The sequence below is a fragment of the Polyodon spathula genome, chromosome 8 (genome assembly GCF_017654505.1).
Source record: "Polyodon spathula isolate WHYD16114869_AA chromosome 8, ASM1765450v1, whole genome shotgun sequence".
In the NCBI taxonomy this organism is placed as follows: Eukaryota; Metazoa; Chordata; class Actinopteri; order Acipenseriformes; family Polyodontidae; genus Polyodon; species Polyodon spathula.
In genome coordinates, this window is record NC_054541.1 from 39,485,987 (window position 1) to 39,501,184 (window position 15,198).

A 15,198-nucleotide genomic window follows, 5' to 3' on the forward strand; every position below is an offset into this window, starting at 1 on the left:
CTGTTCACACTTTAGCGGTTTAACATTTAATTATCATTATTTTGCGATGAGGCCGCAGATGTTGTGATATTGTGAAATTTGTCAATGAGTAGAACATGTGATTGACCAATCAAGAGCAGTATCTCTGCCTGCTTCAATAATAATGCACTATATTAAATACGATGAAGATGATTAGAAAGATAATGTACTAGTCTACAAATAATAAAGCATAGTACTGGATTTGTGTGGGTTTGGATCTGGAGTAGCATGGGGTTATTGAACAGGTGCTGCTTGGGAAGATGCCAAGTAGAGGCATAATTCACATCCAGAAAAGCCTACCTTTTTACAGTAGTACCATTGCAAACAACACAGCTTATGTGTTAAAGTTCTACTGGCATACAATGCATAATATGTGTGTAGGGAGAAATGTTCTTAGGGGGAAATATAACAATGATAAAACACAGATTGCATTCTCCTTAAGCCTACTGTTCCAAAGGCACTTGTCACAGCAGTGTAACAGCCCTCCTTTCACTGCTTCACAGAACTAGGAATCGCATCACAACATGCTGGACCTGTTTCAAAGTGTCCAAGACTGCTTTGTTTCTGGTACTGCAGAGTGGTTATTGTCCATGATACAGACAGGCAAGGGACAGAATCACATTCACAAAAGTCATATGTACTAAATAATACAAATGGCCACATTTTACTTGTAGTTATGTGTAGACCACATATGTCTTTTAGAAGTGGATAACCAAAAAAAAAAAAAAAGGATAGGGTTGTCAGTTACATACTCTACCGGCATACAGTATGTAGTGAATTTACATCAAACCTGTCTGTTGTTCATGTTTAGTTAGCTGTGCAGTAGATTAGATAGTGTTTTATGAGTTGTATAAAAACCAATTGCAATTTTGATGAAAGCCATAAGTATTTATTTTTTTTCCCTACCTATGTAATGTGTTTTTTTTAAATCTTTTCTGGTCAAAAAAAAAGAAAATACTTTAACATGGATGGGAATTTACATTTGACGAGCAGCGGGAAAACAAAATTAATTAGACAGCTGGCACAAACTGATATTAAACAGGCAGAAGGCAATGTGTGAGAACATAATTAGAGTTCGAGGGAAAGTGTGAAAAAAAATATTGTTGTAATTTAAACAAAGGATTGTATACAGAAACCTTCTGTTTGAATGCCTTATTTATTGGATTAATACTATATGTGTCATACTGCAAATGCAAAGAGCTCACACTCAATACTAGTTGTGCCTTGTCTCTATCTGCAACTAGGATTGAGCTAAAAAAAATGTAATGTGTATATATTACTACATAAAGAAAAAGAAAAAAAACGCAGTAAGTAGAACAGAGGGCTGTGAATTTATTATACTACCGGTATCGGGAAAAACTGGGAATTAAAATCCCTACTCCTAGTCATTCTGTGTTCCTAAAATTGGATAATATTTTTGGGTACTACTGCACTTGAGTGGGATAAAAGGGACAATGAATCCTCCCCTTCATTCTGTTTCAAGGCTGGTGACATCACCATTTATTATACTTGTATTGATCTGAATACCGCGTTTCCTTTCTAACAATAATAATAATAATAATTATTATTAGAAAGATCTCCTGTCCAGGTATGCCCTGTACCTGTTATATAATATAATGTGAGTTAACAAAGTAATCCTATAACATTTTCTTTGGTTGGGATTTCTCCTAACGTCAGTGTTGCTGTTATTCTTCAAAATATGTCAGCGTGATCTTTAAAGTTCAGAGTAGACAGGACCTTGGTTTAACGTGACGTCTACAGGATAGGGGGGTTTAATACTGAGCAGCAGTTTAAACCACTACACATCTGTGTCTTCTCAATAGTTAACATACAGAAAGCGAATCCTCTAATACAAAACAAAAGGCATGCAAACCAATAATCTGTATGAATGAAACGGTGGCATGCAATCTGTCATGGATATTACAGAGAGAAAAGCAATTGCTGAGGAAACGAGAACATTATGGTCTGTATAGAAATATACAGGAAAGGGAAAATAGGAAAAAATTTCACCTAAGCAATGCACCCAGTAAATGATCATGGGTTGCACCTCTAGAAACAGCATCTTTAGATCATCATAAACACAGGAGGCCATTTTGAAGTAATTACTGAGGCAAAGGCAATATTTCTGAGAGGTGCACAACTATTGTAACAATATTATATTAGAACAAAATACAGCAATGAGCAGTTAGATTGGTATGAGTAGCTTCTTTGTTAGTTTTATACAGTTGCAAATTATTTGAGTATGCTCTGTGGTTGTGCCTTTTGCTTTTGTGTAGCCCACAACACCTTTTGTAAAGTATGAAATCCTGTCAGGCAGCCTAATTTTGACAAACATATTAAAATGAGTAGCTTTGGGAAATACGGTATATGGTCACCCAGAAGGTAAATAAGAAAAACTTTCTCATACACAATACCTCATATCTGTGCAGTAGAGGGTTGGAAAATCACTTGGCTATGATCTGACTTTTTTTTATCTATCTGTGGAACACAACACAATGCCTACACCTACACATTATTCATTGATTGCAAAAGAAAATACATGATGCCAAATACCAGATCACAATTCAATCACAATTAAAGCCATTAATCCTAGAAGGATCTTATTCTGCCAGCCAATTGTCATAGAAATATTGTAGTCATTTAAAAGTAGTTGAATCCCCTTTATTATAATGCATGCATTAACTGTATTGCACAAATAGCTTTGCTGCCAATGGCTTTGTTATACTCATGGTATGGTAGAGCTAATCAGATGCTGATGAAAATCTCTCTAACCTCCTCCTACTCTGTGTTTGTGTTTTATTCAGGTGGCTATTATTGCTGGGAATTTCGATCTGGCTGAAATTATTAAAAATCACAAAGAAACTGATGTTGGTAAGTGGAGTGTTGTTATAATTCTGCGTATAGGTGTTAACAGATTCCCATTTACAGGATTTAAGCATGGGTTCCACCCCAGTCCCAATGAATAATCTGCAGTCTAAAACTAGACCACTGGGATCCATTAAAACTAAACATTCAAAATGCCTCTAAGATCATTCACAAATTTCTTTTAACAAATATGTATGCTGTAATTTTAAATATCATCAAGCCCTGATATAAATAGCCTAGAATCTGACTGATGTATTGCTTCTTGTTGGCATTTTGGTTATTTTTATTGAGAACTCTTAGATCGATCTTCAGAAGCATTCAATTCTCGTAACACGTTTCTCTATTTTATCGCCGCCATATGGGAAGATGTTTTTCAAACATTCATTACACTGCTGTCTAATCCAGCTCTGACTCTGATATGTGGTGACTGTATATCCTTCTTCAGAGCTCAGTTCTCGTTATCACATTTCAGGTTGTTAAGCTTTTCACAGCCATATTATGAGTGTTGATCCTCTGCATAGGCCATTAGGCCATGAAATAAATTTTTGCTTCAGGCTTTTAAACCAAAAGTACTGCAAATCCCAGTTAAATGTAATATATATATATATATATATATATATATATATATATATATATATATATTTTTTTTAATTTAGTAGTCACTGGTTTTCACCCCATTAATGCCCAATTATTACCTGTATCCTTGGCTAACCGCTTGCAATCCCCCTGCCGACTTGGGAAATGGCGGCTGGAGCATGTGACCTCTGCAATGTGCTCCTGCCAATCTGTCATTTTTTGCATTGCGAATCCACAGCAAGGCCACCAGACCTATAGTGCCAGAGGACAACACAGATCTCGTGGCTCCACTGCAGAACAACAGGCGCCCTATCGGCCACAGGGGTTGCTGATGTGCGGTGTGCTGTGGATACCCCTGCCGACCTAAGCCTTCCCTACCCGGGCAGCATTTGACCAATTGGCTGTGACATAGCCTCAATTCGAACCTGCGATCTCCAAGCTATAGGGAACATGCTGCACTCCACGCGGAGTGCCTTTGCTGGATGCGCCACTCAGGAGCCCCCTCCACCACTCCCTTTAATAGAAATGTAAACTCTAGCAAACTTACCATGGTGGCCCTTAAATGGTTTTGACAGCCTACCCTCATGTATTTAAGTGTAATTAATTCCCACATGTGTTTGCCATTTGATAATACTCCATGTTTCATTATTTAGGTGTTCATGATGTAAATTACCAGAACTGATGTATCCCTTCCTCTTACAGCAAACATCAGAATAGTTCAAAATCATGTTTTCCTTCCTTGCAGCATCTGGTTTATATTCTCCGTAAAATACCTTCTTGAAAAGCTTTGATTATGAATAGCCTCATCTATCATATTCCTTACCAGCTTTTTGCTCACAATCACAGGCTAATCCATTACATTTGGTGGCTTTGCTGAAAATTAAAAATAAGACTTGAACTGATAATCAGATTAATGAGGCTGGGTACAGTGCTCCTTCCTAACTAGTCATCCCATTAGTAAATTGCAGGGATGTTAAATCCTAGTTTCTCTAATTTATTTTGCTGTGTAATTAGGTAATTGTGGACTCAAGCAGTGTAAAGAAAATCTATAACTAACCCGATGAAACTATTTTCTTTAAATTTAGTATGCTATGTAAATGCAATGGTAGCTTTGTGTGTGACCTTTGACTACCTAATATGACTGCCACATTGTTTACAGATAACGAAGACTAAACAGTTTGAGATAATTAGCCTGTATATTTGGTATGGGTGTCACAGGAAATAAGTTAGCCATGAAATAAGTTAGAGTTTGCCTTTTTTAGCCTTTTTAATTTTATAATTTAAAGGCAAGGTTAAGCCATTTCCATTTTCTGTCGGTAAACTTTAATTCAGAAAATTGTTTTACTTTTAAAAATGATGTCAGGATCTTTATTAAAGCTACGTTATATGTGGTTAAAATGGAAAACACATTGTTAGAATATTAATAACACTTTTTATTGTATCTTGTTGGATTTTATTTAATAATAACGGCTAACTTTAAGCTACTACAAAGACATGGTCGTACGATTTATTTTTATGTGCAATTATATTTGTATTAAATCGTTATAATAACACTTTTTAAATAATATGACAACATCTATTTAACGTTCCCAGTTTAAACCATCATCAGTATTGTCATTTTAAGTTTGTAATCGCCGGATATTTACATTATAGGTTTTCTTTGTACAAATATTATCGAAAGAGATATCACAGGCATCGCAAGCATCAATCTGTAAGTACTGCACTCAAATTTATCATTCATAATACAGGTGTGTATATACACATCCATATATATGAAGTCTGTGTGTGTTCTTCATATAATCGTATGAAAGTATGTATAGGACGACAATAGTTTTGGGCGTTTCTCAAATGATCTATCTATATATGTCTTAAAACACCATATTTCACTAAAAACGTATATATTTTCAGTATATATTAAAACAGGTTTACATATTCCCACACGTAGACTTGATTAAAACGTCAAAAACAGTATTCTCTGTGTCAATAGAAGTGTTTGTACCCACTTCCCCATAACATTTATTAACAAAAAATACAAAACAACCAAGCATTTTACCGTGAAAATAATAACTTAGTTAAACTTGAGCCTGCATGGAATAAACGCTTGTATTTGCTTAAGCCACAGTATGATATAACACATTTTTAAAGGAAATAAACATTTGACAAGTAGTGATTTTAACTCTGCAGAAACATAAATTATACTGACAAAATGTTTTTAAAATATTTATTTTTGTTAAAAACCACACTGCACATCCAAACACAGCGAGCGCTTTACTTTAAATAAAATGTATTTATAAAAACTTAAACGTACATTTACATTTCGATAAATAAGACAAATGTTACTTTTTTAAACAGAAAAATAATGTCTGCAATACACTTCGATAAATATGATGTCAAACGTCACATTTTTAAACAAAAAAAATACAGTCTGCAATACCTGTTTTCGTTTCTTAAAAAAATACAAATGGCGTCTGTAAAATCTTGGATAAATCTTTAAATTCACCTAGCCTTTAAGTTCTAAGATTCACGCGTGTGCAGAAATGCTCAAAAAGGCAAACGCTAACTTATTTCATGGCTAACTTATTTCCTGTGACATCGATAAGTAGAAATACTTCAAACATAACTGCAAAGTACTAACTAGTATCATTTAATCTAAATGTATTTATCAAAGACATTTATAAAGACTACTAGTCAAAATGTTTGTCTTTGTTTTTAACATTTTTTAAAAAATGTTCATATATGAAAGTTAAAACCACTCAAATCTTCATGGGAGCATATGGTTGAAATGGATAGATTAAATTAAAATGTGTTGATATAGTGAGAATCCTTCTGGTGTCCTGTCTTTCACTTTCACTTTCACATGCAAATATATTCGCAAGTCTTTTAATTAAAAAAAAAAAGACTCTCCCTATACTCCACTTTTTTTTTACTATCCTATCCCCCATCGCAGTCCAAATCACTATCTGACAGACAATCCTAACCCCTCATGTGTGCATCACAAATGACAGACCCAACACCAACCTCAGTAAAAACCAAACCCTAGAACAATCCAGATTTACAACTGATGTACACCTCCAGCCGAACATGTAACCCTGAACGATGGAGTTGGAGAACTAGTGCCTGAACATGGTGGCTGCCGAACCGCATGATTTATTTAGCGCTGGCTTGGTGTATCCTTCTGTCTCTGTGGGGTATAATATATCATTTTACCACAAATATTTTAAATGGTTTTTTGCATTCATTTATAACTATATACACAGCAAAAAGGGACAACATTCTGTTAACGTTCCCTTTTTGGTCCATGGGCCACATACTTTATTGTTAATGTCACTCAAGATTGAAGGAGATATTGTACTACTTCATTGTGTGTCTCCCATCTTAGATATTCATTAATATAAGTGATAAGTGAAAAAAAAATAGAATCGATCTGTTCTAATCACTAATGTGGACAGATGATTTGTAGTCTTAGCATGGCTTGTGATCTGTCAGTTTTGCAAATAAATGGTCATAGGAAGAGAGACAGAGCTCACGCTGAAGAGCCCTCCTTTCCCAAGCCAAAAGACACTGTTCAGTTGCAAGACTATTCCCCTGAGCCAGGTTGAAAGGGTACGTGGGATTTTCATTATGACACTAATGCTTCATTTAAAATGCATCTATCTTGTTTTATGACAAGTTATATGTGATCTATAATGTCCACAATGAAAACGTTCAACATTTTGGTTTTACTGTTCATTCTAAGCAGCTCCAGCAGTTCAGTATCTGTGTACAATATGGGGAAATACTTTAGTATGCATATGCAAAGGTGTCAGCACAAAATATAATCTCAGTTCTCCATTGGGTTCATGTTCAAATTTAATCTGCAAGATATCCCTTTATTTTCTTTTCCCATTGAACAACTCATTATCAATATTGTCTCACTGGGTTTGAACCTGCAGAAATGAGCAGATGATGTAAATAGTTAGACCAAAAAATAAGATACAATGTACTCTTCTCCTTTTTCATCATGCTGGTAACAATACCTTAGATCACACAGGGATACATTTACACACACTGCACACGTTCAGATTCACTGGGATTGGGAGTGTCCATTCAAATAATAATATAATGTTGGACATGTTATTCTAAAAAGTAAGATTTTGAACAATGCCCTAGGTACTATGTCTGCTTTAAACACACAAAATGGAAAATACTTTAAGAGTATATGGTTTAGAAATATAATGTCCCAGCTCTATCCTTTCAGAAACCACAGCAGTGGTTGGTTGCACTGTTTGAAAGTGCAGATTGTGCCCCAGTGATTTGTGGCAGAGTGATGCCTCTCTCTCCTTATTATTATAAAAAAGACACAAATACATAAGGTCACCCAGGTCAAGCAACTGTTTGACTATCTGTCTACTTTTTGCACACATGACAACTTTTAAAGGGGACAGGTATACAAGACACACTGTACACTTAATACATTCATTTTGTAAAAAATCTATAAAAATCAAATCAAATGCCCCTGCCCTATGAAGTGCAGTGTAGTACTGCACAGTAAATAGCATTATGATGCCAACATACAAGCTGATTAGAATTCTCTTGTTTACCTATTTCTGAATGTAATTAATGTAATCACTTGTTGATGTGATACAGACTTGCAGTGACCCTGCCTGTGTCCTCTTTTTAGTGCCTTTCAGGGAAACCCCCTCCTACACCAACAGGCGGCGAGTGACCACAAGTGGCACCCTCTCCTCCCCACGCACCTTATTGCGTTCCGCCAGCGACAACAACATCAACACTGAGGGCCGCCCGTCCTATTCACCCGTTCCCTCGCTCAGGAGCTTACCGCCCCACCTGGCGGGTCAGCAGGCCCAGGAGGTGGCCGACAGCAGCCTGCAGAGCACCGCTAGCTCACGCAGTTCACACTCCCGATCCCCTTCTTTACAGTGCGTACAGGAGGAGAGGGAGACTGACAACCTCACACTCAGGAGACAAAGCAAAGACAGGCTCAGGTGAGGGCAACTTCCAATTCTATATCTGTGCTGGGCTACTGGGAAACTGCATTAGAAAAAGATCATTCCAGTTCAGTAATCTCTTTACTGGTTGCTGGATGATTGGCATGTTGGATTTGTGTTCATTTTTTGTTCGTGACATGCCTTGTAATTTTCTGTTTGGTGTGTTTTCACTGCCACCAGGGCCGTACCAAGGGGGAGTGCAAGCAGTGCGGCTGCACAGGGCACTGACCTGAGGGAGGCACTGATTGGCTGAGAAATAATAAGTCCAAATAAAAATATGTAAGTGGTTCGGGTTACCTGACCGACCCTAAATATTTTTTGCTGATAACGGGCTACACTTTTCGCTATCAATCTGAAAAACTAACCACTGTGCACAGCTGCATTTTGCTCATGTGATTTTCCGGAAGCCGCGTAGCAAACAAGATCTTCAGTTAATATAAAATGTTGGGGTCTGAGCAACTGGTTTTTAAAGGGTGATTACATTTGAACTGTTTTAAAGAATGTTATCACATAATATATGCTGATTCAGTTATGACATTTCTAAAATAAACTAAGTACAAATTTCTACAATAGCTGACCTTGTTTTGGATTTCCTTCCAAAACTGACAAACTAAACAACAGCACACAACAGGCACTGCCTTCCTCATCGATCCTGCATTCCTATCAAGAGCTCTGTTGTGAACGCTTATAATACAAAGCGAAAATTGTTTAATATCATATCAGTGTTTATAAATACACAACACATCTATTTTTATTAGGCTATAATATAAAGCCTTCCGTTTTGTTGCAAACATTTCGTCGTGTTAATTATTTGTATTTATTTATTTAAATTTAGTCGTCTCCAATTTTTCACACTGCGGATCCACAGCAAGGCCACCAGACCTATAGTGGTGGAGGACAACACAGATCTGATGGCTCCACTGCAGAACCACAGACACCCTATCGGCCACAGGGGTTGCTGATGTGCAGTGAGCCATGGATTCCCCTGCCGACCTAAGCACTCCCTACCCGGGCAGCGCTCTGCCAATTGCGCGCCGCCCCCTAGGAACTCCTGGTCACGGTCGGCAGTGGCATAGCCTGGACTTGAACCTGTGATCCCAGACTATAGGGCACATCCTGCACTCTAGTCCTATTTTTTTATTTGTAACCTTCTATTTTGTGTGATTTTTATGTCTTTTTTCTTTTTTAATTCTATGCATTTTATTGCCTGTTTCTTAATTCTGTGATGTGTGATGTATGTATGGTCTTTATATGTTCTATTGTAAGAGCTTTGGGATACTATATTGTATGTAAAAAAGGGCACAAGTGTAAGGCTAATATTGTCCGTTTATTTATGCTTTCATTTTTATTTGTGCCCTGCAGTTTTATGGTCTTTTTTAAGATAAAGCAATCATATTTATTCGATTGGATGTATTCTATTAGTGTGTATGCTATATTATGGTCAATTTGAGGACTTGTCTTATTTGAAAGAACTGAGAGAGTTCCTTTGCTATATTGTATTGTGACTGGCTGTGCTGTCAAAGGACAGCATGTCATTTTGAGAGATGTCCTGCAGTGTGATGTCCTTTTTTCTATTTTGTGGGTCGAATATCCTCCATTGTCTAATCATAAATATTTTTAAACCAGACATTTAGTGTATGTAAAATAGCTGTTTTAAATAATAATAATAATAATAATAATAATAATAATAATAATAATAATAATAATAATAATTGCGACCAGTTAGGACTGAATAGTCAGATCGTTTTCCAAATGGTTTCTTGTCGGTACATACGGCATCACAATCCAGCATTGCACTGAACACAGCCTTGCAGCCAAATAATATTTCTCAAGAACAGGCAAGGATAGCCCTCCTGGTTTAGAGAGTGAGAGTCATTTTCTTTATTCTGGGCTGGGAACCTTTACATGAAAATACAAATGTTCCCATCCAACTAACATAATTATTTTTCAAGCAAGTAGGTAATTTATTTGCAAGTTCACCAACAATCCCATATAGTTTCAGAAAGCTGAAATTGAACGCTTTTCCAACCTACCATTATATCCATTGGATTTGCATTAGACAGCTCTGAACTATGACCATGGCATGAATGACTTAGCATCACTGAATGCAAGAAATGTACATTTGTATGCTCTGGGCTTCGTTTCTATTGGTGCATTCCATTGGACATTTACAATGATTTTGAACCCTTTTTTAATTAATTTTTTTATACGCTGACTGCAAGTTCTGAGGGTGACAAGGGTGGCGCTGGATTTATATCACCATCAATGATCGGTACGGCTCAGACTGCCACTGATACCTAGGCATTTATGGGTGCTGCTGCAGCATGCCCCTAATGGGTTTGTCATATAGTGGTCTGTTCAAAAAGGGGGGTTTAAATTCTGCAAATCAAGGCTAATCCTGAGTTGAGAAAGCACCACTTAGTTGTTCCTTGATAGTTTTATACTGTTAAAACTGTGTCATGTTGGGTGCTGTGTAGTACTGTTAAAGACAGGAGCAGATGCAGTGTCACACCTGCAATCCTCTGCACTTCAATCGGGAAGCCTTTTAAGACTTGAGGTAAAGTGGGGTGATGTTGTGGAAGCCCTTCTGTTTATTAGTGTAGCAACAAATACAGTTCAGCTGCTGTTCTGTTAGGCTCAGAATGGAGGAAAGCCAAGCTTAGGTGCCTGTTTATAGAAGCATGACCAATCAGTGGCCACAGAAGCTTAGACAGCACAATTGTCTAAGGTGGCTGTTCGTTGGCAGCATCTGCCAAGAAAAACTGTGGCGGTAATAGTCTGTTAACAGGGTAGGATGCATGTCACCTAAAACTGGGGATCGTTTGAAGCAGGTGGACCACACTAGCAGTAATTACTCAGGAGATTAATTACACATCCTAGTATCTAGTAGCTAGCATTGATTAGCAATTCTAAAAGCATGTTCAATAATTGTTTATGACAGTGGGAGTTATATCATTACAGTATGCAGACATTGTGAATTAATGGTGGTGAGCTATTATTTGTTGTTATGCTTTTGCCATATGCCATACACAGGACATATGGGAAGGGAAAGATTAAGAACTTGGTGAAGTAAAAACAAATAGTATGGCACTGCCATGTTCAAACTATCATTCATTGGAAGCAAGAAGAATGATCCTCCAAGTGAAGTGTTGACATTTTCATGGTGTGTAATAGTTGTTTGCTGGGAGTTTTTCATCTTTTGGAGGGAAATTACAATTTTAAATGGCTCTAACTTTCTCAATCTTGCCTCTGGTAATAGGGGACATTTGGTGAGTAAATATATATTTTTACATGTATACATACATATTCATCACAGCTTATGATGCATAACTCAACTATATTTAGATACAAGACAACCTAAAAGTAATAATAAAATAAAATATTTAAATGCTTCAATTTTGCTCATATAGAAATAATAATAATACTACTACTACTACTACTACTACTACTACTAATAATAATAATAATAATAATAATAAAAACTATTACAGTTTAATTAATGAAAGCCGGTAAAGGGCATAATCATAGTCAACATCAGTCATATTATATGTTTATAAAAATTATATGATATATATATATATATATATATATATATATATATATATATATATATATATTATATATATATATATATATATATATAATAATTCAACCTATATTTGGATAATGTTGTAGTTTTAGTAAAAATTACAACATACAGTAGCATTCATATACTGGATGCATAGTTAGGCAGATCATTGTGTACAAAAACAAAGATGGATGAAACCACAACATGCAATTTTGAACTTTGAACTATTTAGGCTACTTAAAAAGACTATAGAACACCCCCACCCTGTTCCACCAAAGCCTAACATGGTGTACAAGAGTAGCTATTTAATGCAAACTTAAGTGATAATAATACAATAATCATTGTCATTACTCTAGTAGGTATACATTTTATGTAGCGCTGACCTCAGGGTAGGCATTGTAGCAGTGTAACATACCATATAGTATTCATATAATAAATATATACCATATTACTTCAATTTGGCTCCGCCCTCGAATTAAAGACGCCCTCGTATTGACGCCACAGTCATATATCAGCTTTAGAATACAGGCCGCCCTCAAATAAATGCCGCTATCAATAAAGAAACATTAAGGGATTTTTTTTCTCCACCCTACTAAAAACACACACACAATAAACAAATAGACGCACGCAACACTGACTATGTACATGTAAAGACCCCAAAGAGACAGGAGCTTCAATCTAGATTTTCCATGAGAACCACTATACCTGGTACCTTGAATAAAACATTACCGAAATTGCAGAAGTAGAAAAGTAGGAAATTAAATTGCTACAATTAGAACAAGGTAATAAGACATTATATCCGTATACTGCTGGTGAAAATTTCTCTGTACTGTTAAGTACAGTAAGTATCCTCACCACCTGTAGGCCTACACACTTTATTCTGTGGCAGTTGATTCTATTGATTCAGTTACATTCCTGAGTGTAATCTTAATTTGTGTGATTTATAATAAGTTAATATGCAATGTGTTGTGTGTCTTATTGTATAAGAGCAGTCATTTCACAGTTTGAGCAGCTCAGCTTCACTTCACAGTCCTTTCGCTCAAACTGCAAACACTCAAAGGGTCTCTTATTATCGAATAAGAGACCCTTTATACATACTCAGTGGTGTCTGGTAGCTTAACAAACTAAAGAGGCCGGCCATTAAAACCAACATTGCTCAGTTAAAAGGCATGTTGTACATAATAACATCATAAGCATATTAAATGAAAGCCTGCCTTATTTGCAGAGTAACTGGCCTTTTGAGAATCGCAAACTTCTATGACCTGATGGTTAAAGTCGGGAAAGCTGCGGATAAGCTCCTTTTCGATCAACAGTACACCGTGCATTGTCTTGGTTCATTGTGTTTAGAAGGAAAGTCTTTATACATTTCAGTGCACTGAAACATCTGTCTGACTCCGCCATTGTTACTGGGGAATTAAGTGCGATCTCCGTCAGTTGAAAGGTTTCTAAAAAAGGTTTTCTTTCAATGCTGTCACAGATTTAGCAGTCAAATTTTGATTTTTGTAAGATGTTACAAAGAATGTCCACGTGAAGCAAGGCAGAATGAAAAAGCTTCATAAAGAAAAGTCTCTCAGAAGCTTTGCCAGACAATAAGATAGCCAGTCCTTTCTGTCAAACCATGACACACAAAATCTTTGGTTTTGGTTCTTGTCATTTTGTGTAAAAGTAATATCACAAGGCTGGGGTACACCCAGCCTTTTAATCTCCAACATGTCTTCTATTGACGTAGAAAAAAAGACAAATTGTCGACGTAATTCATTGTACTGTACTAACCGTTTATTCTCGTCACTCACCGAATAATGGGAAACTGGCAGGCTGAAGGATTACATCGGTAGTTTCTGTAAATACTCGGATAAATCTTGGGCTGTCGTAGATTAGCCCCATTTCATTTCTGAACAGTAGGGAGTCCCTGTGAGCTCAACTGATGAAGTAATGAACACATAGCAACTCGAACAAAGCCGAGGGCTAGCAAAATTTTGCCCTCTCAGCTCTGAGTATGATGCAAGTCAAGGAATGCCAATAATGTCTTAACGCACCTTCAATGAAAATTTAAACAAGGGACTGAATTAAATTAATTGATGATAACAGAAACTACCAATGAATGTTAGTGCTGTAGGTTAACACATTGGAATAATATGTTCCTGGATGTTCCCTTTCAGCCCGTAATGGCCAGCCGCCACTGTATATACTCATGTCTTAAGAGAGCTTAGAATAGTTTTTTACTGAAAACCTTTTTAGATACAAGTTGCTTGTTTCGAGTTGACAGCCGACAGGAAACTTCTACAGTGACTGACTGCTAATTTAATTATCTGACAAATCCAACTGATGATTGCTTCAGTATTTATGAGGGCATTTATGATGTGACTGTGTCATATACTACCATTACAATGTTCAGCTTCCAATTGTCATAATGAGGGTGGGATACATAGGCAATATTACTGGCAATACAGCAATCAGTCTTCTCTGTCAAGCTTATTTGTTTTTGGTCTCCACAGAGCAGTGGAGGGACATTTATGTTATTCACTTGGCAGGCTCTTGGGGTTGGACCAAGAATTGCAATTCTCACCTATAGTATACCATATATAAAAAAGGTGTGTCAAATCCTGTTAAAGGTGGTGTGTCAGACTATCCAAAGTTTGATCCTGAAATAAAATCAAATTTCTGAAAAGCTAATCCTAACTTGAAGAAGTAGATGGCTACCAGGGCTTAGATCCTACTGTAGCAGCGGATTGATACCAGAACTTGTCTGATCGTAAAGGATCCCAATGATCAAAAGCAAGAAGTGGCAAGGTAACCCATTCAACACACTCAACACTTTCTGTGCACAAAGTATCTCTTACCCTCTGTCCAGCTGCCTTTTAACCATTGATTAGGAGGGTTCACTAAGCCTATTAAGTTATACTGAATAAAAGTTGTAGAAGCTAATATTGCTGTAGTGAATTTGAGCAGAGATGTCTCTGATCTGGTTAGCCATGTCCTGTGTGCTTTAGTTCCTGTGACTCTGTATTGCACTGCCTAAAGGGAAAATGACTGATGTTTTCCAGAAAGATTATTTTAAAGGGACATGCTGGAGTCATTTTCCCCTCAGCAAAAACACCAGTGTCATTGCAGTCTATCAGTCAATTGAGGAGATAATGTCACAATAACTTTATCTCTTCAGTATGCTTTAACAGGAGAACTACT

The 15,198-nt window shown here is 36.6% G+C and overlaps 1 protein-coding gene across 13 annotated transcripts in view; it reads left to right on the top strand.

Annotated features, from left to right (window-relative positions):
- The window catches only part of LOC121319929 (SH3 and multiple ankyrin repeat domains protein 3-like), a 293,718-nt gene that overhangs the window by 109,411 nt on the left and 169,109 nt on the right, over positions 1 to 15,198 (top strand). For all 13 annotated transcript variants that reach the window (XR_005950771.1, XR_005950770.1, XR_005950769.1 and 10 more), the window contains exons 11-12: positions 2,823 to 2,889; positions 8,120 to 8,444. Coding sequence is in view for 10 of the 13 variants with exons in the window: in XM_041257910.1 (XP_041113844.1) it covers positions 2,823 to 2,889; positions 8,120 to 8,444 (392 nt within the window). In the remaining 3 variants the exon portion in view is untranslated. The remainder of the gene's footprint in view (positions 1 to 2,822; positions 2,890 to 8,119; positions 8,445 to 15,198) is intronic.